The 27578-nt window shown below is 35.1% G+C and overlaps 1 protein-coding gene across 1 annotated transcript in view; it reads right to left on the reverse strand.

Moving 5' to 3' along the window:
* Positions 1 to 27578, reverse strand: part of MEOX2 (mesenchyme homeobox 2) — a 75582-nt gene that overhangs the window by 5537 nt on the left and 42467 nt on the right. Inside the window, exon 2 of the mRNA XM_518979.7 lies at positions 9996 to 10168. Coding sequence (XP_518979.3) covers positions 9996 to 10168 — 173 coding nt within the window. The remainder of the gene's footprint in view (positions 1 to 9995; positions 10169 to 27578) is intronic.

Below are 27578 nucleotides of genomic sequence, written 5' to 3' on the forward strand. Positions count from 1 at the left end.
GGTGACTTGGGATCTCTATTCATTCATTCATACATTTAAAAATATTACCAAATGTCCAGTAACCTGGACTGTGTTAGATCAAAGATGGGAGGTGTTGAAGCACAAATAAAACATAGTCCTGCCCTCAAGGTATTCACGGTCAAGAAAATGGAGGAAATGTAAATGTAACTTATTTGGACATCACATTACATGCTTTACCATGTAAGTTCACAACACCTGTCCTTTTAGGTTTCACAATATATTACCAGACAAAATAAGTGACTTATGAATCTGTATTGTCACACAATTTCCTAAGGTGTCCTGAGGCAAATAGGTTGATAGAAAGTTGAATCTATATAATGCCATAACCCATATTTATGTAACACCATAAATGTCTGTGTTTTGAAGAAAAAAACCATAACATCAAACATCTGGATGAAAACTAAATATTTCAGTGACATAGCCAGATGCCTCTAAACATCTGGGATTTGTAGATTTAATATTCCAACTGTTTCCATTTTTATCTGGGCACTTGGAATATTGTAGACATTGTCTAACAAATATTTATTTATATCTTTGAGATGTGAAAACATGCAAAGGATAATTGTACAAATAAAATTTTCAGATTTGATCACATCCTTAGTGATTAAATTTGATCATGGCAGTGTATCTAGTAAATCCAAAGACTAGCCTAAGTAATTCAGTCACAAAGTAGCTGAACTACAACTGATTTAGTAGTATTAGAATTAGAAGCAAGAATGCTTAAAAGTAAAGGTGAAAAATGGGGAAAAGAAAGCTTTTTTAACTCTTCCTGAATAGATGGATTTATATCTGATTAAGAGAAGGAATTCTTCCACTATTTCCAAGAGCTTATTGGAGCCACTAATTGACTCTGTTGTTTCTACCACAATTAAAGGGTGTTTGTGTGTGTTGGGGAGGCTGTGGAGGGTTAGGATATACTTCATAACTGAAGGCTTCAGTCCTGTTTACAGGGCTGCCTCTCACCTTTATCCACTGATTTAGCACATTGGGAATCATTTTCCTACCTCTGTAATTTTTAGTTCTGAAGCCTCTTCTTTTTCTATTTCCAAGTCTTGTGAATCAGGCTCATTAATGTAATCATAACATTTAAAATTACACATTTCATATGTTTTTAAAACAAAGTGAATACACATTAGCTATAGACAGCCATGGACAAATAACATATTGAACAAGGATTAACCCTTTCTTGGGGCAACAGATTAAATTCCCCACGACAGATTTGAATCTCACAGGCACAATTATAAGCCAACCTTATAATCTCACTCTTCTTTCCAAAAATGAACCGAAAGCAACCATTCACATGATAAAGCAAAGTGGTTATATGATTGATTCCTTTTAACTTGGCCTTTAGTAAACCATTGTTTTCTCTCATACCCAGTAAAATTCAACTCGAATGGCTTCTTTCACCATATTTACAGTAAAAATTCACTATTCTTAATCCCATTTTTACAGGAGATAAAAAATAGACATACCTTTTAGTTATTTTAAGTAAAATATTGTTTACTCAAGTATTTCATGAATAAAAGACTATATCAAATTTAATGAAAATATCAAAACTAAATTAGGCACCTTTTTTCTTTATTGTGTTATAAAATTACTGAATAGTAATACCTGAAGACATGGAATTTGTATATTCTGAGCCACTACTTCATGCTTATCTTGTTCAAACTACTGAGACCAACTAGAATGATGGTCTTTGATCTCAACATCTTGCCCAATCTCTTGGCTCATGTTTAACAATAATTGGCAACAATACCATCAATATTTTGGCTAACAGCTTCTAAGTATAACTTATCGAATATAAATATTTAGCTGAAACAACAGAACTAATCCTTTATATAAGAAGAGTAGAATACTGAAATATTACTATGATTCAATCTAAATTTATATTCTGATTGTTATTAATATTAAATTAATATTTTGATTATTTATGATTCTTTAAATTCTTTATCAGAATCTATGTGACCCTTTACTGCCCTGGTTATTTCATTTATCAGATTTAGAGACTATCACCTTAGATCCAAGTTTATTATATAAACTTATAAAATTATTAGTTCTGTGTGAGTATACACTGACCCATAAAAAAGTCAATAATTTTAATAACTTCAAAACCGTCAAAAATTTAAAAATATACATTCATCATAAAAAATTGGAAGTGATAAAGGGATCTGAAGTTCAAAGTCTATTCCAAATTGAATGCATCTCTGAGTTTTTCATGAGGAGACGTAGAAATATGGAGAATAATTGGTACAAAGTCATTTATAGTCAAAGTCTCTAGAAAATTGTCGGTTCTCTTAGGCCTGGGTTTATTATTGTATAGATGTCACAGAACATATGTATGTACTCTTCTATATAAAGATGTAGATAGTAGAAAATTTTCTTAAAATTGACAATGCCAACACAAAACTTGCACCAGCTTCTCAAAATATCTAGAAGCATCTCAGTTTTAGAATTTTTTTTAAACATGAATAAAACTTACGGTTGCAAGAATAGTGTAGAAAAGGAATGCTGGGAGTGATCATTCATAGCAGAAGTCTCTTTCTTTAGCAGTACACTCTAAGTGATGATGCTGTGATGTAATGTATGATATGTTTCCTAACATTATTGTTAATTTGTTGATTACATATAAATTAATATTTTTGCTTCCCTAGTGAGGAAACTGAGAAACAAAATGTGGAAAATTCTTAGACTCCTGGGAAGAATTATCTTCATCCTTTTATTATACCAGCTTGATGAACGTTTACAGCAAGAATCAGTGGAGCAAATTTCAGTAAAATCTCTAAAATAAAGGCTCATTTTATTTGTGTGTGTGTGTATATATACACATATGCAAACACATACACACATATACACAGATATGTGTGTGTGTATATATATCTATAGATAGATACATCTCCTTACCTCTAGCTATACATATGTCTACCTATCTACATCAAAAGAAAGATAGCATTTTAAAAGAAAACAGATTATATATTCTCAAGGCCGGTTCAATAAAGGTAACGTTTATTTTTCTTTGGTTTTTAAAATATTATTTGAAATTTAAATATTACATTTATTAGGGATGAGTTACTTATTTCTTAGTCTTTTACTTTATACAGGTAATATTTCTGAAAATTAATTTTAGGTTAAAACATTGTTTGCACCGAATAGATCTTGCTTTATTATTGATCTTAAGTTACTTTTCATGTATCATAACCTTTTTTGTGTGGAAGCTGAAGTAGTTTTGAGTCTAGTTTTTGATGCTTACCAATACTGTCAATATGTATTTATTTATTTAAATAAAAGCATTATCAGGAATGTCTCTTTATATTTAATATTAAAATCCCCTCTCATATCCCATCGTCAACTCTTTTACCCTTTACTCTCCCCATTTTACCAGTTGTAGTCAAATTATTCTTAATAATTGTCATATCATGAGTTAAGCAAATAAAACATCTTACTGTTTCTCTAGATGACTCCTATATACCGCTGTAAAGAAATAAAGAAATATTCTAAAGTCTGGCTACATAGGTAGACTTGAATTAACATGAATAGACAATAAGTCAACTCATGGAGACCTAATTAGCTAAGTAACTAAATGTATACATTTGTAGAAATAAAACTATGAAGCAGAGACATTGTGTAAAATAGCTGAGCAAAACGGGCGTGGTAGCGGGCTCCTGTAGTCCCAGCTACTCTACTCGGGAGGCTGAGGCAGAAGAATGGCCTGAACTCAGGAGGCGGAGCTTGCAGTGAGCCGAGATCAAGCCACTGCACTCCAGCCTGGGTGACAAACAACAACAACAAAAAAGCAAAACAAAAAAAACAGCTGAGCAAAAGACAAAACCACTCTTTATTTGGCACACAAAATATTTCTCTTTAGTAGTCATCAAAAAAATGATAGCTATTTTGAAAATACTTGGCATTGGGCCACTTGATGATTTATGAGTAAAAAACAAAACATAATCCCTCTCATTTCCACCAATGGAGTATGATCTCGTTAGGTGGGATTTTCCATTTATCTTGGCAGAAGTATCATTAATTTAGTCTGTTTATTCCAGTAATCTTAACTAGTTTACAAGTCTGCAACATTGCACCTTTGATTAGCTCTGTGAAAAAGATGTTTTGAAGTGAAAGGATCTCCCATTCTGTCTATATTTGGCAGCCTTAACTCTATAAAAATGTCCATTTTACCACTTCTTTTATATGCTCCTGCAGCTGCTTTCTCTTGTCTTCCCACTGTGAGATATTAAAAATCTGGTGGGAGTTTTCTCCAAGTTTATCTGGATGGAGAAAAAAACGCCAGAATAAGCTTGTCCAAATTAAAAATACCTTGAAACTGGAGAGCCTTTAGACTGAGTTCTCTGCAAATCATTCGGGGTGACTCTGACAATTGAAGATTATTATCTGTTGATCTTGAAGGTTATATGAGAATATGTTGTAAACTAGAAGCTGTAAGTTAGAAGCTGGAAGATTTACTGGAGTGATCTGTAACTGTTCAACAAACAACATTATATAATTAAAATATTTGAAGCTCAGCTTCATTCTAGTTTCTGCATGTTTATTTAACATAAAATGATTTTCTTTAACACTTGTGCGCTAACATGGAATTACTTTGCAGAATGAGCCTCTTTTTTTTCTTCTTTGGCCAGATGAAGTTCAAACAGAATTATAGACTACCCTGACACTGCATTATGGAAGATGCAAATGTAAGAGTGTGACATCTTTGTGTGATTCCATGACTATTCTTCAGAATGGAATTTGGAAATTCAAGTCCTGAGTGATATTTAAGGATTTAATATACCTTATGTTTTTCTAAAAGGAAACCTAATTATTATTGCAAATCTTCATGACACATATATGAGTCATCATAAAATTTATGTTAGATATACTGATCGGTGATATAAGTAAGGTAGGGGTAGCCACAAATAATATCAGTGATAGACATGCACATTTTATTGTCAATCATGTACAATTTCCACATGACAATATGTCTAAAGACTAGTTCTGATTGTAAAGTAAGTTTTCATTTAGGAGAAAATTATTTCTCAAAAACAATTCTGTTACAGGCCAGGCGCCATGGCTCAAGCCCGTAATCTCAGCACTTTGGGAGGCCGAGGCTGGTGGATCACGAGGTCAGGAGTTCAAGACCAGCCTGGCCAAGATGGTGAAACCCCATCCCTACTAAAAATACAAAAAATTAGCCGGGCATGGTAGCAGGTGCCTGTAATCCCAGCTACCAGAGAGACTGAGGAAGAGAATTGCTTGAACCCAGGAGGCGGAGGTTGCAGTGAGCCGAGACTGCACCACTGCACTCCAGCCTTGGTGACAGAGCGAGACTCTGTCTCAAAAAACAAACACACAAACAAAAGCAATCTTGTTATATAATTTAATATTTGTTTTCCCTGTTTGCATGATATCTTTTTTTTGATGTAGATAGATATACATATAGTTAGAAGTATGGACATGTGTATATATTTATATGCATACACACACATATATATCTGTGTATATGTGTGTGTATGTGTTTGCATATGTGTATATTTACACACACACACAGAAAATGAGCCTATGAGTCCTGTCTCTGCTTTTGAATCACACACCCATATAAAATGAGCCTATAAGTCCTGTCTTTGCATTTGAATTTCAAAAGACCTTGACAATGTTAAGGAAACTATTTTATATTCAAATAATTCTATTAAAGCTAAGGAAAATATTGAACAATATGAGGTTAGATGTAATATTCCTTGGTGTATATGTTTATTTTACTGAATCTCAGGTTATTTTAACATATGAAAAAAATAAGTCTTAAAGAATGAATATGAAAAGACAACATATCTATAATTAGATATTTTACATGTGGAAATCCTAGGGAAGGATGTTGTTTAAGATTATATAGGGTCAAGATATAGATTACATGGCTAAACATAGCATTTATGAGATTAATATAAAATCTAAGTAATGGAATAGCCATGCTATGGTCTAAATATTTATGTCTCCTCCAAATTCTTATGTTAAAATCCTAACCCTCAAGGTGACGGCATTAGGAGATGGGGCCCTTGGAATGAGATTAGGTCATAAGAACAGATCTAGCATTACTCAGATTAGTGCCCTTATTAAAGAGGTCCCAGAGAGCTACCTAGCCTCTTCAGCCATCATATCAAGGTAGAATGGAAAAAGGGAAGTCTATGAAGAAGTGTGTGCTCACCAGACACCGAATCTGCTGATGCCTTGATCTTGGACTTCCCATCCTCCAGAACTGTGAGAAATAAATGTGTGTTGTTTATAAGCCACCCAGTCTATGGTATTTCATTATAGCAGCCCCAATAGACTACAAGCTGCATTGCAAATTACAGAAGATGGATTTTAAAGTGTTCTGTTTGTAATTCTGTTAATAACTTTAAAACCCCAACCTCCAGAAAATAAACTGAAAATATTTCACTGGGATGAGAGCCCTGGCATTTTAATATGCCATCTGACCTTCAAGAATAGCAAAGTTGACAACTGACATCATAGTATATTTTTTCTGATAAATTCAGCACAGTAAAATTCAGCCCAGAAAATACAATGTAACTTAAAATAGACACATAATTTAAGTATGTGATTTTTTTTTATATACAGAGTCTCACTTTGTCACCCAGGCAGGAGTGCAGTGGTGCAAACTCAACTCACCGCAACTTCTGCCTGCCAGGCTTAAATGTTTCTCCTGCCTCAGCCTCCCATGTACCTAGGATTATAGGTGCCTGCCACCACGCCTGGCTCATTTTTGTATTTGTAGTAGAGACGGGGTTTCACCATGCTGGCCAGGCTGGTCTTAAACCCCTGACCTCAAGTGACCTGCCTGCCTTGGCTTCCCAAAGTGCTGGGACAAATACAGGCTTGAGCTACCACTCCCAGCTTGATTGTTAATTTAAGATATTTTGTGCACAGATTCTTAATTTAAGAAACTTAAGATAATATGTGTGCATAGAAATGTTGGAATGAAATGGTGCAACCAGAAACATTATCCAATACAATTACATCATTCCTCTCCTGTGACATTCTACACTCATAACCATTGTGAATATTTGTTCAATTTTTACCTCTTCTGTGAATTCTAACAGGTATTTCTTTAGCTTAAGATTTTACTTCCAGCACTTAGCTCAACAAATATTTGTGTTACAAAATGATTAATTCAACATGCTTTGCATAGCAAAGGTTTTTCCCACCTGGGTGATAATTCTGTTTTATAGTTTACATGAAAAATTATTTCATACCCATTATGATATACAAATCTACATAGAAGAAAGAGCAGGTTTTAATTTCCATTTTATGCCTTGGGGAGATTGTTACTTACTTAAGAACACACAATTCTAATCAGCAAACCTTGGATTTTTATTCAGATTTTTTTCATAACAATTAAATTCTTTTTGACTAACCCAGGGAGGCCCTCTAAAGCCTTAGTTTTGATTAGGAATTTAAATTCTGCATGCATACATCTTTTCACATTAACTTGCAAAACTGCACGTAGAGATTTATGGAATAAAAATATATTGTGCACAATAACAAATTTTCAATTCAATGAAAACTGAATTATCTCTCATGTTCTGTGTTAATTTCCCCCCCGTGATGCTGTGGTTAGATTATTTCAGGAATGACTTCCAATGAAGTGGTCTTGTCCTACACTGACACTGACTTTGGTCACATGGCTTGCTTTGGACAATGGGACACTAGAAAATATGATGTAAGAGGCCTGAAAAGCCCTTGCTCACCGGAGTTTTCCCCCTCAGTGCTCCTGGGAATGCTTCTATCACCATTGGAAGGATCCCAAGCTAGCCTATAAGAAGATGAAACCACAAGCAACAGAAACTAGCTGTCCCAGCTGAGGCCCAACCATCTCTTTCTTAGTCAGCCCACCAGCTGACTGGAGCTCCATGAGGGTTCCATGTAGGGCCAGCAGTATTACTGTCCAACTAAGCCCAGTCAAAATCTCTAACCTACAAAATCTAAAGCAAATAAAACTTTGGTTATTATTTGAAGCCATTAAGATTTGGAGTGGTTTGTTACACAGCAAAGGGTAACTAACACAAAATGTTAAAAGAATCTTTAAAACAACATTAAAATAGTATGTATAGGTATATATAATTCTTGCATGTAATTCTTTACCAAGCTCCTGAAGTCAGTTAGAAAGAAGAAATATCCAAGACACCTTCAACATTTTCAAACCAGATTTACAAAACTGCTTCTAAAGATAAATGATTCTGCTCCGTGGTCAAACAATGACAGATAACCGTAGACCACCCCCAAAATGTCAAGTACAGAATTTTGTTTTTCCTCTTGGCTGAGAGCACGGTACTGGATCCTGTCATTTCTACAGATTGGAAGCAAATCCTAGTTTCCTAGTTCCTTCATCTACTATATAAAACACGGTTGCATTTCCTAGAATTCACCATCTCTATATAAGAACATTAGTGTGTAATTCTCCCTCCACATACACTTTTTTATTTTCCGTTCCTTGTTTAAAAAAAATAATAAAATAGAGGTCTGATGATGTAGACTTTGGATCCTGCTTTCCAGCATGCCAAATGTTGAACGCATAGAGGGAATTTTGTATGTGAAGTCTAAGGGAAGGAAAATGCTGTGCTCCATAACATAGGTACTAGTCATAATATGTAATAAAATACAAACTGCCAATAGATAAAACCACAGAAAAGTGTTCCTCTGTATATTTCTACTACCCATAAATAACCTACCAAAGCTGAAATGTAAAAATTAACAGAAGGAAAGCAGGTCATTTAAGAAACTGGATAAAATAACTTGCTCTCTTAAGACATGCATTCATTTGTCCACACCCTGTTGATATTTCTTTGGTTCCAATGGGATCCTGGAGGAGGTACACACAGTGAAAGAGGAAATGAGACTCTAGCCCTAAGAGTGCCAATCATAACTGCACTGTCCATAAAGATGTTTGCATTTGCCTTTCAGGAATGTTTTTGTAAAGATTAGCAACTGTTAACCGGCAGTAGGCTAGATTCTCCTCAGGGAAACAAGAATCTGTACAAGGAATTCACTGGGAACACTGTTAGAACACATCATCTGTCATTCAAAAAAAATGCAAGAAAGGGACCTAAAAAGCAATTAATTTAAAAATATTATTTAGGTCTCATTAATTGGAGTCCAAAAACATTAATAATTTCAAAGTATTCTCTGAGTGGGTAGCAGAATTTTGAATTACTGACACCGATACAATTTCAAAAATATTTTGGGTAAAGGGGCAGAAATATTTACCAATGATCTATGTGTCCTTGCCTTTCATCATTTCCCAGCCATCTTGCACCTAAGCCGCACCATTTGACTATTCTAGACATTAGTGTGTAAATAGAAGTGACATGGCTAATTTCCAAGTGAAAACATTTAAAGGTCAGTGCATAAACTTCCAATTATTTCTTATTTCTTGTAGTTACCATGGACACCACATGTTGAGATGCTGAAGAGTCAGAATGGGTCTGTGAGTGATTATCTGGAATGCTGGACATGTAGAGTTTGTATGGAGAGTGAGTAAGTAATGAACATTTTTATGTTATGCCATTGAGATTTGAGGGTGAATGTGTTACTGCAACTTATCATGACCTATCCTGAGCAATACAGAAAACTAATCTGGGGTTACCAACTTTCTAATATGCCAAATAAGGAGATTTTAACATATAAGCACGCACAACTCCTCACTGTATGCCATCATTATGTAAAAGAAATAATATTTTAAAACCCCAAAATACAGAAGGATAATAATCATAGGAGGATTCTTTCTTCAACTCAATAAGTATGGTTTTCTTTCAAATATCACTATATTATTTTTAATTTTGTTATTTTGCTGGCAAAATTTTATCATGGAATAGTATAACTGTCTTCCAAATGGTATTCAAGAATTCTGGATCTAGGTATTTCAAATATGGCAAAGAAGACTGCGGACCCAGGGCAATTAAAAAAGATCATATAATGATAATGTCCAGCTTTACCTGTCTTTCAGTGAGATCCAGATTCACTGCTATCTCGTATCGCCTCAGTCTGGTGAGATAATTATGATGGGCAAATTCTGCTTCAAGTTCTCTGATTTGCTCTTTGGTAAATGCTGTCCTTTCTTTCCTGGGTTTGCTGTTGACTTCTGACTTGTAATTTCCTTCCTGGGAGTCTGAAAAAAAAGGGAGACAGAATTGGTAATAACTCATTTATTCAAACACATGCAATCATATTATTCACAGTTATTGAATTACTACTTTTCCAGGTACTGCGCTAGACATGGAACAAACAGAGACCAAAGACAGCAAGACTGACGGCAGCTCAACGGGGGGAGATATAATTCTTATTTTTTTCATCTTCCTTCAGGTAACTCACAGCCTATTTGGGAAAGCATGTAATTTTCTTCTTATAAAATATTAACAAAACCTCTAACTGCTTGTAGTATGATATTAAGATAAACCAAAACCTCTCTAGAAAACACTTTTAGATATGAAGTTCTGTTTCATAAGTTGTTGAACATACGTACTTGAGGTCTAAGTAAGATTGAACATAGTAATCCTTTAAAAAGTGGCATCTCAATATAGGAGTATTTGAGAAATTCAAACGTTTAGCAACTGGACCATAAAAAATTGTATGCTCAGACTGAGCGTATGTAAAAGTATGTGTGTACTTATTGGCTTTTTTATCTGTATTTAAGTAAAATTCTTGAGGGCAATAGCAATGTTCTTTTATTTTATATTATACTTAGTCCAACATGGAATCTATAAATGAAATTGTGTTCATATGACTTAAACTATGAACAGAGTTTTTAAATGTGTTTTTCATTATATATAAGATAAACATAAGGTGCACAACATGTAACATCAGTGATCCACAACATCAAATCTTATAATGCAGTGTAAAATACCAATAGCAATTTTGAGTATATCATTCCATTTTTCCTCTTAAGGGTTCAAGACATAATTAACGTATAGAACTTCTTTTATCCTCATAAATACCCCTGAAATGTAGGTCAGAAGACATTCTTAATATACTAAAAAGCAGAACGTGAATCAATAGTAAACACACACACACACACACACACACACACACGTCAAGTAAAAAGTAATCATACCCAGCTCTAATAACTTAGGGCAAATTTATCCTCAGTGAAATATCAACATAATCAAGATAAAAGGGCACATTAATGCTCTCCTGAAAATTATTTCTGGTATCTAATTATTTTTGCACATGTACAAACAAGCTGTGATATCTTTAAAAAGTGCGAATACACTTAACTCTTCTAGGAACCCAAATGATAGAAAATTGATGTAGAAAGATGATCATTAACCAAAGGTTTCAAAGAGTGACATTTTAATTGTTTTTTTAATTGACAAATATAATAAGGCATGGCTTATGCAGGATCTTTTTAGATTATGTTTTTTTTTCATGCAATGATGCTTAAATATGCTAAGAAGTACAAAAATGAATTTTTTAGTGTTCTATTTCTTTCTGTCTGCCTGAGGGATGTTTAACTGAACTAAAGAGGACCCTGCATAATGGAAATTCACTAGACAAGGCACTTTAATGTAAAGACTTTTACTTTGATTCTTAGCAGTATCTAAGTGAGCCAGATGTAAAGTTTTCTAGGTCTAGTAGCAGCAGCAGCAGCAATAAGTTGCCTCAACAACTTGGCACACTGACCATTACTTATCCTCTGATGGATCACAGAGTGTTTCACTCACTGGTGCACTGGCACTATCTAAAACTCTTCATTCACTGACCACGTTTCTGGGCTTGTCACTTATCCCTGTATCAGCTAGCTTCTCACCTTAGCAGGGTATGTGGGGCTTTATCCAGCACCAAAGTAGTTTGTGACATGTCATGCAGAGGTTGACTGCACTTTATAGAAAGCCACTGGGACCAGGTGAGTGACATAAGAGATGATATGTGTGCTCTCAGGTAGGCCATGTTTACATGGTGCCAACTTACCTGGCTGTAAGGATGGAAACTGCAGTCCATCATCCAATTGCCTCTAGCTACAGATATGTCAGCATCCACATTGGTGGAGCATTTAGCTATTCTGGCATTGTGTGAACATTTCCAAATGATTGATTTTTTTAAACTTTTCCGTGGGCTGTTCTTGCAGCCTGCAAACTCAGTCACAGTACAGAATATCCAGATAACAAGACCTTCTCACAAGCATCCACGTTCTCAGGTGAATTGAAAGAACTTTTGCCAATTTGGATCCCCGCTTTGCCTAAAATCTGTGGCTGATTATTCTTTATGTGGAGACAATCCTCTTTTCCTTTCAGTCAAGCAACTCTGGAAACTGACAGTAAAGCCAGCACATTTTTTCTCATGAGCAGTTCAATTTGAATGATTCATGGTTAGCACATTCCCTTATGTAAGCATGAATGAACAAATTCAAATTCAGGAAAGGCTTTGACTTGTATTTATTTGAGTTTCTTTGAAAGTGATCTTCTTTAACTTTTGCAATATTCAAAAGTACTTCATAAATACCACACAGTCGCACGAACAAAAACACAAAACATGGGCCAATTCTCAGAAGGACACTCACAGGTAATGGGTCTATATACACACTCACTGTAACTAGAAATATACAACAGGAGGTTTATACAGCCAGTGACTGGATTTAAGCTAAAATCTGGCTGTAGTTCAATATTTAAATCCATAAATTATTTACTGAATGCTTGAATACCAAACCAAAAATTGCTCACAAAGTGAAATCCAATGACTAAAATGAAGTAAGTTGTGCACACTCATATTTATAACCACACAAAGAACCATTGAATTGTAATTAAATTACATTAAATTAGATGACAGAGAGTGGATGTATGCTTCTTGATATCACCTCCTATGAGAGAGAACGTTCATGTAGTTGAAGTGGCACCAGTGTGGATTAATCCAGCCACTACTTGTACCCTTGTATGGTAAAAGGTACTTTTACCCTTGTAGTGTGCTTTCCATCACAACCCTCATTCTCTTTTATTAAAAATATGCTTCTTGGAATTGCATTTCTGGATTTGTATTTCCTACAGTCTTGGTTTTTTAAAATTTTTTTACCTCTTTCTTTACAGTTTCCAAAGCCTATCACTTGCTGACCCTAAGGCCTCTACTGCCATTACCCAACTAGACTTTCTTTGGTAGAAAATGGATGGAAGATTTGCACCATGCAGTTGACAATTTTTGCATCAGTTTCCATCTGTTTCCCAGCTGTTTTAAGTGAGGCAAAAGTCCCTCCCTTTTCTTCAACCTCCCATATCCTATGCCAAATGGTAGGTGCTGAGGGGGGAATCTGGACACTGCCTTCCTTTCTTCTCTACAACCACAAACAAAATGTCACCATCTGTACAGTATATTCCAATGTAAAATACTACAATTGTTGTTTTTCGTCTCAGATACTTTAATGCACCTGTGGGTCCATTCACACACTCTCTCAGCGCTTTGAGGAAATGTTGACTTATGTGTTCAGGTATGGTTGGCAGTCCCAGTTCCCTAACCTTTTGCTCCCTGGGACTACGCTAATGGAAGAAGTCTGCAATACTTCCGTGGAGGATAAAAATTGCCCTCCAAGGATCATTTCTGTCTAGCATTTAGAACTTCTCCACATGTGACTTTTTATTTCCCCTACTGCAAGAGAATGCCAAAAGATAATAATGTTTTATTGAAGACAAGTAATGGGAGGGCTTGGTCTGTTCACTAGTGGCACAGAGTGCTATTTAGCAAAAGAGAAATAAAAGTACGATTGAGAATATTTTTGGCTACTCTGGGTAAACGTATTAGCTCGTTTAAATGAAGAACATAATTTACCTATGTCTGTAAAATATCAAAATGGAATGGAATGTCTGTATAGCTTGGACTAATATAAATTCTTATTCCATATCCTGAAGAAAAATGAATACTAAGCCTCAGCATATTGATGTAACTTTTGTATCAATGTTTTGTAAACTATTCAAAATGAGAGATATTTCATTATTTATTAACAAAACTGCACAAACCCATAGTTATGGAAAGCTAATAATTTTTACGTAGGCATAGGGATTGTGGATGGAGTCAGAAAAATTTATGAAATCATTCTATCGGTGCTAGTAATTTTCACATTTAAAGGGGAAATTGCCTTCTTTATGGGCACTTATCCAACTTGCTACTCCAGCTCATTAATGAGTGAGCATTTCAGCTTCTCAGTGTTTCTTCTTTTTTCAAAGTAAACAACCTTCTCCAGGAGTTCTTAAATCCTCTTGCCAATCCACTCTCCAGATTTGAGAACCACAGTCATAGCGAGCTACTATGATTCATGAATGTGTCTATTATACACTAAGGTGTGTGAGGAGTTAAAAATTGGATCGAGCACCACTATGTTAGATCCAGAATAGGATAGCCAGAAAACATCTATTATTTCTTGTACCTCTTTGATAGCTATAATAATACATTCTCTTACAAAGCAAACCCAAATTTTACATACCAAAAAAGGAATTTCCATCGAGTTATAATTATTATTGTGATAGTTTTCTCCAAAATGCAAAAAAAAAATCATTGTACCTGCTGAGCAGTGATTATCAATTGGCGGATGTACTCTTTTTCACTATCTGTCCTCTCTGCTCAATATCTTGATTATTCATGGGTTTGTCTAATATGCTTTCGGGGAGGAAATAAATCAGATAAATCCCAACTTAGTATAATTGAAGATAGATTATTTTTTATTATATTTATGTAGCCAATTATATGTCTTGAACAAATAATTTATAGAGGATATCCTATTTATTCCTGTTAAAGGCATTTAAGTTCATATATAATGGTCTATATTGAAAGAGTAACTGTAGAGCTAAAAGTTTTATGTAATAGTTTTTCAATTTAAGTTTATAGACTTGACTTTTTCTCAACATATTTAGGCTTATGTTTACACCACTCATTCTTAAAATGAGATCGATGAAAATTTTATTCGCATGATTGCATCAGTATTTAGCAATAGCTACTTACATAAGAAAATATTACAATTGCTAACTTATAATTTATGCTGTACAAAGCAATGATATAAAAGGGAAAAGTATGAAGATTTGAGATGCTTTATAAAATCTATATATTTTACATATTATTTTAATATGAAAGAGAATTTTAATTTTTGGAAATATCATAAATTTATCACAGGCTATAAAATTTTACCAAAAAGAAAAGAGCAAGTTAAGCCAAGGTTAAATGTGTGTGTGTGTGTGTGTGTGTGTGTGTGTAGAGAAAGAGAGAGAGACAGGAGAAAATAGCACAAGATTATTCTTAAATTGGTAGAAATTTAGCAACTTAGCATGGATATGGATTTGAAAAATTTGCAAACACACATCTCAGAATTTATACAAAAATAAAATACTTAGGTCTCTAAAGTCCTCCATACCTTAGATGTAGACGTTTCCTTGAAGTAGGTAATAAAATTTCCTTGGCATTACATTGCATTGCTGGAATAAACTGGCTAGTATTAGAACAAAGTCTTTCTTTTTGCTTCCTCCTCTCTTCTCTACAATTTTGAGGTGATGGAAGTTACAGAAATTTTAGCCATTTTAAAATAGGTGCATAGTACATAACTCATTTTAATTCCTTATTTTTTGTGCCCATCAATATATGAATTCAGTTTTACCTTACAGCCTGTTTAGTGAAGACCCTTATTTTTAAATGATGAGATTTTAACGTGTCATTTTGTTTTAATTTTATCTTTCCTTTCCTACAATTTATTATTATGTAATGCTTCCTCATAGTAAGAAGATGCCAACCCAATGGTTCTTCTTCCATGACCTAAGTACAAACACAAATTCACAAAGAACTAAAAATGGTGATGAAATTAATATCATGATTAATGTGCAATTCGAAAACAAAACAAATTTTAACAAAATTAACAAAAACAAAGTATTTTTATTAAAAAATATTTTTAAAGGCCAGAGACACATAAAATAGGAATATAATGCAATTTACTTGAGTCAAATTTGACACAGATTTGATTCTTCTAACTACGAACTTCAAAGCACTTTACACAAAAACAAAACCGGGACAAGTCTTCTGGGTAAAAATAAACGTTGTAGATTTTGCTACACATTTCTAGGCTTAGAAAGAGTTTACAGAGCCCAGAATTGACTTTATGGCTCTTGCTATAGTCCAGAGAGAAAACACAAACTAAAGAAAGATCATGGCTATCCATCCAACAAAACAAGGCACTTGTGCCTGGATCTGTCTGATAGCAAAGGACTTCTCAAAGGTCACCATTTGCACCTACAGTGGGACTAAAGGCCCTAATTAAGACTTTTTGACATAAAGCATTCCGTTCCATTTTCCCTGATTATATTAGTTTAAAGAGGGTACCGTTTCTGTCAGCTCCCTTCAAACTCCTTTTGTTCCTTTCTTACAATGCTTACCACATTATGTCACTGTACGGATGCTTTCTCTCCTATACTAGAACGTAAGTGTTTGAGGCCAATTCTTGTTCTAGTTTATTCAGACACTGGAGGTCAATAAAAATAATACTTGTTTTCACACTTAATTTTAATACACGCAGAAGCAATAGGCAAGATAGTGAAGAGAACTCAAGCTTCCACATGTGTGCCCCATTCACCTCCTACTCAGCTCTTATGTCAGCAAATGGCCTGGAATTACATGGTATTACTGCATATTTGAGAAGATGGGGAGGGAAAGAAACTATTTTCACAAATTAAGGACAATAGTAACTTGGCAAAGGCAGAAAGAATTGTGACATTTCTAATTTACAGCTGTCAACAGGGCAAAAAGGATTGAGCCCTCTTATGGCATCAGATAACACCATACAGATTTGCAGTGTGATGCCAGAAAATTCAGCACCAATTCTGCCGGTAGTGCAGTAAAACCCTTGGACATGCAACAGGAAAACTTCCATGGAGTTTTTTATTTATATTGTGAAAGACAAGTCCACACCTTCTCAGAGTGTAAGGACTAGCATTTATGCTGTAATTCTGAGCCATTTCTTTAGCAAGTCATCGTAGTCGCTTTAATGTATTTTTAAGCAGTGATGTAGAAATTATTGAACTTTTCATTTATTTTCATGTCTGCTTTGCTTCTCTGGACTCTAGACTCTGGGTAACTTATGATTATGAATTTTGTCTTCTTCATCTTTGTATTTCTAATACTAAATACCTACTATTCTGCTGTATCTTTGATTTTATGATCTGATTATAGATTATAATTACAAAGATAACCCTAAGGAGCCTTGTTCTGGCATAGAAATTTAACTGACCTTCAGCTTAGAAAAAGGAAAAGTATCATTTATTATTGCTTTCTATTAACTTTTAAGACATGTTTACACATATCTCGTGTAACTAATGGCAGACAAGTAATGTTATCTTCATTCTATATTTATAACGATATCTCCAAACATGTTTACATAGAAAAGTACCAAATCAGTCTCCCTATTATAAAATTTGAAACCAAAATCATTGAATGTTATACGAAGTGAAGGAACATATTGCCCAGAGATTATAGTTCTGAACCTCAGCACTATTGACATTTTGGATTGGATAATTCTTGTTACATTTATATTCAATGAAACATAAACATATTCAAAATAAAGATGTCCGGTGTGAGGTGGGGACAGTTCTGGGCTTTGTAGAATGTTTAGAACATCCCTGGCTTCTACTCACTAGATGCTTGTAGCAAACCTCAACCTTAATTTTAGTGTTGTCAGATAAAATATGGTTCTCCCAGTCCAATTTGAATTTCAGACAAACAATAAATAAAGTTTTAGTATGTTACAAATATTACACAAAGCATACTTGTATTTTAAAATGTTTATTGTTGTATGAAAATTCTAATTCAACCAGATATCTGTAGTTTAATTGGTTAAATCTGGCAATCCTAAATTGCCAATGTACTCCATAGGGAAAAATTGCTCCCAGTAGAGAATCATTGCATATAGATAATATTTGGATGAAGATATCAATAACTTTCAGTTATACAACTCTTTTTAGGAATGACTAACATGATTCATAAGTTGCATGCATTATTTATGTGTAAATAATCCCACCTTTATACTGTGGTCACGCCTTGTCTCCTCCAAGCCAATGACGAGATTATTTGCAGATAAAATTGTTCAAGAAGAGATTTTGTCAGTGCTAATTCACCCAAAATATAACTGCAGAATAAGTGACTCTAACTTCAGAGGATTATCCACATGGAACAGTAAAATGACACATATGGCATCACCATAGAAATTACCATGTCCCTAAGCCATCCCTTAGAGGTGTGAGAGTTTCAGTAAATTTCAGAGGGAAGTATTACGTTTCTACAATGCATCAAAGCACATAAGCGCTAATAATAAATCAACTATATGATTACATCCATATCATTTAATTAAAAACTGGCTGAATTAATAAATATTGACTTTGTAGGCACGCATTTTAGAAATTGAGGAGATTCTTACAAGCCATCTATTTCCACCTGCTCTCTACCTGAGAAAAGTGAGGCTCAAAGTGGCTGAAGGGCTCACCAATGGTCACAAATAGTCACAGAATGTTTCTAGGCCTAAGTGTCATTCAGCTTCAGAAACCAACAGGAATACATTTTATGAACTCCTGAAATATCCTTTACCTACTGCATGGCCTTTTCACAACAAGGATTTGAGGACCACTGCCATTTAATTGTGATACTAAATATGGTTATGAAACCTAAAATACTCAAACAGAATCTTGAGTACCAAACATTCCAAATACACAGATATTAAGAGCATCCTCTCTGCTCCTTATCTGCTTATTCAACCCCTATTGTCTCTACTGTGCTCATCTTTAACGCAGACTTTAAGTGAAGAGGGTTAAATTAAGCAAATCATGTAGAACAATGCCTACATATTACGGGCACTCAATAATCAATTGTAAACTCTAGCCGTTATTAGGAGAGGACTGTGGTCCAAGGCCTTAGCAATTGAAAATTATGCATTTTATAAAATCATGTGTTATAATTAGTTTTTTTAAAATGTAGGAAAATTTTGTTTTTAAAATGGACCTCAATCTAAAAATCTAAGAATTTAGGAATTTACACAGTGACTAGCAGAGTTCCACTTTACATTGAAAAATGGTTGGGCCCCTAAAAGTATCTATGTGTTATTTTTGGCTAATGTACAAATGAAGCTGAAAGTTTAATTACAATTTTCCAAGGAACCTGGGGAGGTGACACTTCACAAGGCTTAGTGGTATCAATGTATGAAATTGTATTTCCTCTGCAAGTTTTATTTGGAAATTCAATGAAACATAACCAAACCTGGCATACCCAATAAAACGGAGTCAGATAGTGTGCTTGTGTTTGTGTGAGTATGTGTGTTTCTTCTCTTTTAGAGTCCTGTCAAACAGGTACATAAATGTAGGAAGATAGCAGTCACATTCTGCCTAGTGGTTAAAGTATTAAAAAAAAGTTTAATTAATACTTCTAAATGGATTTTTAGAAGACCAAGATAAGAAGTATTTACCGAAAACACTTACAAGCCGATTCTCTTAAATGTTGTGCTCTCATTTGTTTACTTAGAAATTTTCTCTAATTATGAGTTTCTTCATATAGAGGGTTTGAGAAAAAAAATCCCTTAGATATTTTTTCTGAAATAATCATATCGGAAGATTAATGACCAAGAATTTATAAATTGATTTTGCTTTGGTTTCAAAGTATAATAAACAAATTATAAACAATAATAAATAATGCATAAAGGTAATGAAATAAAACTTATTATAAAATACCAAACAACATAGGATTTTAGCTCAGGCATCAGTTTCCTTTTGACTGTGCTAGTGAAGTTAAATTCTTGTGATCTGTTACATGATTGTAGCTGTATTGGCAAGAAGGAAAACAATCTCAGGTTGACGAATCTGCATTATAATCAAATTGTGATTGTTTTTTGCAAAGATTTTCCCAATTAGAGAGCATCTGAATCATTTCTTTGAAGATCTTAAATTCAATTATACATTCCATATAGAAATTTAAGAACATAAATGTAATTATTATCTGCCTCAGTCCATTTTGTGCTGCTATAACAGAATACCTGAGTGAATAATTTATTTTTAAAAACCAGAAATTTATTTCCTACAATCCTAGAGGCTGAGAAGAAGTGCACGATCAAGACAGCAACATCTGGTGAGTGCTTTCTGGCTGCATCCTTAATGGCAAAAGGCAGAAGGGCAAAAGAGCGTGATCCCATTCATATAAGCCCTTTTCATAGTGGCATTAATCCATTCATGGGAGTGAAATCCTCATGACCTAAACACCTCCCAAAAGGCCTCACCTGCCAGCACTGTTGCCCTGGGGATCAAGTTTTCAACACGTGAATTTTGGGAAACACATTCAGACCATAGAATTATCCATTTATTTATGATATTTTAGAGACTAACTTTAATATTCTGTTGGGTAAATTATACTAGGAAAATAATTTCACTGAAGTCTGAAATGTTTTTTAAAATCATACTTAATTTCATATTAGATTAAATGTGAAAAATGTCCTACACCTATTTCTGATCTCTGCCAAGATAGCATATAATGATACAGCAGTAAGTTTCTGTGAATGTGAAGCTTTCATCTAGGTCTTACAGATAATCCTTGGGTTGTAATTGCATAACAAATTCAGGCACTCAAAACTCACAATATTTTTTTCATACATCATAGGTTACATCTTATAATTTCTGAAATGATTCATAAGTTTCTTCCAGTTAGATATTAGATAGCATTCAGTATTCCATTACATGGTGGAGAGAAAGGGACTTGAAGCATACACATTTTTGTTTTACTGAACACGTGTGCTACCACCCACAAAAAGAGGATGTGCTTACTCCTAAAATGTAATTTTCCAATACACACACACACACACACACACACACACACATAAAACATACCATCTGCTAATCTTGCAATACTTCTCAATAAGCAGAAAAATCTTAGTAGTATCCAGTTTTTAAAGTTTTTCATTGATTAAAGAGAATTGTAGTTATAATTATAGCTCTATAACTTGTACAGTTCTGTTTACAACTCTAATTATTTAGAAGGAAAGAGTGGCTGGGGAATATATCGGGGCTTTGAAGCCAGCAGACTTGGGTTGGACATCCGTTGTTGCTACTTACTGTGTGGTCTTCTGAGGCTGGTTTTTGAAATTCAGATTCCCCATCTAAGAATCCACACAGGATTGTTGAAAATAGGAGAATTAGAGAATTTAAAGTGTGTATATCTGAGATATAGTATCAATTCAATAATACAAACCTACTATTAGTAATATTAAACTTAAAATGTACCAGGAGTAGGATGGTACTGTTACATTTATTAGCCTTTTCTAAGTCAAATTTATTAGTTTACATATTTCATTTGAATCATTTAACTTTCATTTGACATGTAACATTTAGTGAAATACACCTTTATTTCATTTTTAGTGATCTTGAACTTAGTAAAAAGATGATTTTTATTTTCTAGCTCTTTCCACCCATGTGTATTTTAAAAGATCCACAATCCTCATAATTTCTTTAAGCAATCAGCAAGAGTTGTGTATGACTACTTTAAAAAAGTTAATAGGTTGTGAAAGTCTGTATGCTTTTATTTCTTTCATGTTTTATAGCTTTGCTGCTAAAAATTGCAGTCTAGTTTAAAGCATAAATTATTTTTCTGAGTGCAATTAAATGGCATTATCTTTTATTTATGTACGTTTGTATGTGCGTGGGCATATATATTTACAGTTAACACACTTAAAATACTTTGTTTTATTTAGTCTTCATTGGTCTCATATGCATTTAGTCTAATTCATGCAAATTTTGTGCATACGTAAAACATTTCTAGATCTTCTTTATTTTTTAGGTTCAGAGGGGTACATGTGATGGTCTGTTACGTAGGTATATTGCATAATCGTAAGGTTTGGGCTTCTAGTGAACCCATCACCTAAATAGTGAACATGGTAGTATTTTTTACCCTCTCCTCCTTCTCTCTGTCCCCTTTTGGAATCCCCAGGGTCTATTATTTCCATCTTTGTGTCCATGTGTGCCTATCGTTTAGCTTCCACTTGTAAGTGAGAACATGTGTATTTCATTTCTTTCTGAGTTATTTCACTTAAGATAAAGGCCTCCAACTCCATCTCTACTGCTGTAGAGGACAGGATTTGATACCTTTTTTATGGCTCCATAATATTCCATGGTGCATATATATCACAATTTCTTTACGCGATCAACTGTTGATGGACATTTAGGTTGATTCCATAAATTTGCTGTTGTGAATAGTGCTGTGATAAACATGATAAAAACAGGTGACTTTTTGATACAATTATTCCTTTCCCTTTGGGTAGATACCCAGTAGTGGAATTGCTGGGTGAAACTATAGTTCTTTTTATAGCTGAGAAATCTCCATACTGTTTTCTATAGGATATAAGCTAATTTACATTCCCACCAACGGTGTAAAAGTATTCACTTTTCTCCACATCCTCACCATCTGTTATTTTTTTGACTTTTTAATAATAGCCATTCTGACTGGTATGAGATGATATCTCATAGGGGTTTTTATTTGTATTTCACTGATGATTTGTGATGTTGAGCATGTTTTCATATGTTTATTAGCAACTTGTATGTCTTCTTTTGAGAAGTATGTGTTCATGTCCTTTTTCTACTTTATAATGGGGTTGTCTGTCATTTTCTTGTGGATTTGTTTAAGTTCTTTATATATTCTGGATACTAGTCTTTTGTTGGATGCAGAGTTTTTGAATATTTTCTTCCAGTTTCTAGGTTTTCTGATTATTCAATTGATTGTGTCTTTTGCTGTGCAGAAGCTCTTTAGTTTAATAAGTCCCATTTGTCTGCTTTTGTTTTTGGTGCATTTTCTTTTGAGGTCTTAATCTAAAGGCCAGTTTCTAAAAAAGTTCTTCCTAGATTTTCCTCTTTTTTTTAATAGTTTTGGGTCTTATGTTTAGATCTTTGATACATCTTCAGTTAATTTTTGTATATAGTGAGAGATAAGGTTCCAGTTTCATTCTTCTGCATGTAGCTAGCCAGTTTTCCTGGAACCATTTATTAAAAACGGTGTCCTTTCTCCATGTTTATTTTTGTTGACTTTGTTGGAGATCAGCTAGCATTAGGAGTGTGGCTTTATTTCTAGGCTCTCTATTCTGTTCCATTGACCTATGTGTCTATTGTACCAGTACCAAACTGTTTTGGTTACTAAAGCCTTCTAGTACCCTTTGAAGTCAGGTAATGTCATATCCCCAGTTTTGTTTGCTTTTGTTTTTTGTTTGTTTGTTTTGCTTATGATTGCTTTGGCTATTTGAGCTCTCTTTTTTGGTTCCATGTGGATTTTAGAATTGTTTTTCTAATTCTGTGAAAAATGACATTAGTAGTTTAATAGGAATTGTGTTGAATCTGTAGATCACTTTGGGCAAATAGAGTCATTTTAATGATATTGATTCTTCCTATCCATGGGATGTTTTTCCATTTGTTTGTATTATCTATGATTCTACAATCAGTGCTTTGTAGTTCTCCTTGTAGAATTCTTTCACCTCCTTAGTTAGATATGTTCTAGGTTTGTTGTTGTTGCTGTTTGGGGGTTGTGGGTGTGTGTGTTTGTGTGTGTGTGTGTGTGTTTCTGGCTACTGTGAAGGAGACTGGGTCATTGATTCAGTTCTGAGATTGAGCGCTGTTGTTGTATACAATGAAATTGATTTTTGTACATTAATTTTGAATCCTGAAACTTTATTGAAGTTATTTTTCACATCTGGGAGTTTTTTGAAGGAATGTTTAGAGTTTTCTAGATATAAGATCATGACATCAGTAAACAGAGGTAAATTGACTTCCTTGTTTCAAATTTGAATGCCTTTTGTTTCTTTCGCTTGCCCTGCTAGGACTTTCAGTACTATGTTGAAGGTTGAATAGCAATGGTGAGAGTGGGCATACTTTTCTTCTTTCAGTTATTAAAGGGAATGTTTTCAAATTTTCCCCATTCCGTATGATGTTAGTTGTGGGTTTGTCATACATGGCTCTTAGTATTTTGAAGTATGTTCCTTCAATGCCTGGTTTGTTGGGGGTTTTTATCATGAAGGATGCTGGATTTTAACAAATGCTTTTTCTGCATCTATTGAGATTATCATATGGTTTTTGTTTTTAATTCTGTTTACATAGTGAATCATATTTATTGAGTTGTGTATGTTGAACTATCCTTGCTTCCCTGGAATTAAACTAACTTGAACGTGATGAATTATCTTTTTTGATATGTTGCCAGATTTGGCTTCTTAGGATTTTCTTGAGAATTTTTGCATCTATGTTCATCAGAGATATTGGCTTATGATTTTATTTTTGTTGTTGTTGTTGTTGTGGGCTTGCCATATTTTGATATCGTGGTAGGATGAGTTAGGAAGGAAACTCTCCTCCTTGATTTCTTGGAATAATTTCAGTAAGTTGGTACCACTTCTGTCTTGTATGTCTGGTAGAATTTGGCTATGAATCCATTTGGCCCTGGGCTTTTTTTAATTGGTAGATGTTTTTTATTACTGATTCAATTTCATAACTCATTATTTGTCTGTTCAGAATTTCAATGTCTTCCTGGTTCACTCTTGGGAGATTGAATGTTTCAGAAATGTATTCATTTGGGTTGCATATATGTTTAGGGTAGTTAAATCTTACTGAATTGAGTTGAACCCTTTATTATAATTCAATGTTCTTCCTTGTTTTTTGTTTGTTTGTTTGTTTTAACTGTTGTTGGTTTAAAGTCTGTTTTATCAAATACAAGAATAGCAACCTCTGCTCTCTTTCCTTTTCTGTTTGCATCGTAGATCTTTCTCCACTCCTTTACTTTGAGCCTGTGTCATTACATGTTAAGTGGGTCCCAGGAAGGCAGTAAATGGTTGGATCTTGTTTTTTACATCCAGTTTGCCAATCTGTATCTTTTAAGTGGGGCAGTTAGGCCATTTACAATCAAGGTTCATATTGATATGGGAGGTTTTGTTCCTCTAATAGTGTTGTTAGATAGTTGCTTTGTAGTCCCAATTGTGTAATTGCTTCATAGCATCTATAAACTTTGTATTTTCATTTGCTTTTGTCCTAGTAAGTTTTGTCCTTTTATTTCCATTTTTAGAACTCCCTTGAGCATTTCTTGAAGGTCTAGTCTCATGGTGATAAATTCTACTAGTGTTTGCTTGTTTGAAAAAAATATTTTATTTCTCCTTCATTTATGAAGCTCAGTTTGACAGGATACAAAATTTTTTGTTGCCATTCGAAAAAAAAGGCTAAAAATGAGCCCCCAATCTCTTCTGGCCTGTAAAATCTCTGCTGAGAAATCTTCTGTTAGTCTGATGAGATTGCCTTTATAGGTGATTTGACTATTTTCTTTATCGGTCTTTAAGATTTTTCCTTCATGTTGACATTGGATAGCCTGATGACTATATGCCTTGTTGATGTTCATCTTGTACGGCATCTTGCAGGTATTCCCTGCATTTCTAATTTCTGGATATTTACCTCTCTAGCAATATTAGGGAAATTTTCTTGAATTATCCCTTCAAACATGTTTTCCAAGTTAGTTACTTTTTTGTCTTCTCTCTCTGGAGAGCCTTCAAGTCACAGGTTTGTTTGCATCACATAATCCCATATTTCTGGAAGTCTTTGTTAATTTTTTAAAATTATTTTTTCTTTATTTTTGTCTGACTGAGATAATTCAAAAGTACAGTCTTCAAGCTCTGAATTTCGTTTTTTTCTGTTTGTTCTACTCTACTGCTAAGTTAGCCACAGTGTTTTGAATTTCCTTTAGTGCATTTTTCATTTCCAAAGTTTCTATTTTGCTTTTCTTTAATATATCTATCTTGCCTTTTGTCTTCTAAATTGATTTTCTGGTTTCTTTGTGATTATTTTCAACTTCCTTTTGGATCTTATTGATCTTGCTTACAATCCATATTTTGAATTCCTTGTCTCTCATTTCAAAGTTTTCATTTTGGTTAAGAGCAATTGCTAAAGAACTAACATGGTCCTTTGAGGGTGTCAGAGCATTCTCTTTCTTCATGGTGCTAGAATTATTTATGCTGGTTCCTTCTTATCTGCAGAAGCTATTACTTCTTATTTTTGAACTTACTTTCATTTGAGTGGAGGTTTCCCCCTCTTGAGGGTGTAACTATTGCATATGCTGGGTAGGTCCCTTTAGCTTTGTTTCTTTGTGCTTTTAGGGGGCCAAGGCTCTATATGATTTCCTTGGCTGTAGAGAACCTTAGTTTAGTGGTTTTCTTAAGCGCTATTTGTTTGTACGTTGTAGTAGTGATGTGCAGTGCTTGTGGTCAAACTCACTGTCTCCTACAAGGATAAAGTGTTGGAGGTCTAGAGAGGCTTATCTTGTTCCCCCCTGTGCAGTTCTGTCAACAATTATATTGGGTCATGCAGTTTATGCTACAGGTCAATAGGTAGCTCTTGCAAGTAAGAGCCAGTTGAGTTCCCTACAATCATGCCAGAAGTTGTGATGGGACATGCAGTTTGACCTCCCAGCCAGTAGGTGATGCTTGCAGGTGAGAGGCAGTTGCACTGTTGGCAGTGGGACTTTTGCTTGGCCTTTGTCGATCAAAGGAAGTATTGGTATGTCCCTGGTCAAGGGTGGGGCTGGGGCTCCTGGGGGTATGTTCTGCACTCTGCTGCCAAGGTAGCTGGAGGTGGCAAAGCTGGGTGACGCTGGGTCAGGCAACGCAGCCACCAGGCTCTCCGAGGCAGGTACAAGCACTGACCTTGGTCAAGGTCTCGGGGCAGCTCTCAGGCCACTGGGCCAACCCTTCAGTGGTGTCCCTCCTGTGCCACAGAGCTCCCATAGGGGAACAGGGCTGGGGGAGGGGGCTGGGGTTTGCAGCCCAGCAGACAGACATGAGGCATGCCCAGGGGAGTCTTCCTCCCATGTCCAGCCCAGCAACAGGCCCGAGCTCATCCCAAGCTGTCTGTTCCAGGTCATTGAGCCATTTTAGGCTTTCCAGACTGTGGGACTCCCAGAGGGAAAAACTGCGGCTGTCAGGCCACACACCCTTCACATTACAGTTTCATGAAGGGAGAGGTGCCCAGCCGCTGTGCCCCTAAACAAACCTGTGCCACACTCTTCTCTGTTTTCTAACAATGGGGGCTCCTCCTGTAGTCAAGATCAAGCCATAAATCCCATTTTCATGCCCCTATGCAGTGTGCTTGTGTCCTGGGGCACTGGGACCAGACCAGCAGTTTTGTCCTCTGGCCCTCGGGGTCAAGCATCACCTGTGATGGGGTTGGTGAGCTGCTCCCAGGCCACCAACAAAACAAGACAATGCTGTGGCCCCACTGCAGGAACAGTCAGGCAGGCAGTCTTGCTTGCAGGGGTGGCTGGAAGGCAAGGCGATATGTGTTTAAGATGCATCTTGCTCCCCTGACAATGGCTGTGGACCTGTCTTGGGTGCATGAGAGTGTCTGGGCTCTGTTTTCTCCTAGCCAAGCAGACAGCAGGAGCTGCAGCTGTTCAGTGCAGGATGAGGGCCTTGGGCGATGAGCACTCAGAGTCACATTTTCATTGTAGCTGCCCAGCCCAGTAAAGCCTTCTAGGTTCAAGCAGTGCCTCTATATGTTCTCCATTTGGCTCCCTCTGCCAATCCAAAGGTC

Source organism: Pan troglodytes, chromosome 6 (genome assembly GCF_028858775.2).
Source record: "Pan troglodytes isolate AG18354 chromosome 6, NHGRI_mPanTro3-v2.0_pri, whole genome shotgun sequence".
Lineage (NCBI taxonomy): Eukaryota > Metazoa > Chordata > Mammalia > Primates > Hominidae > Pan > Pan troglodytes.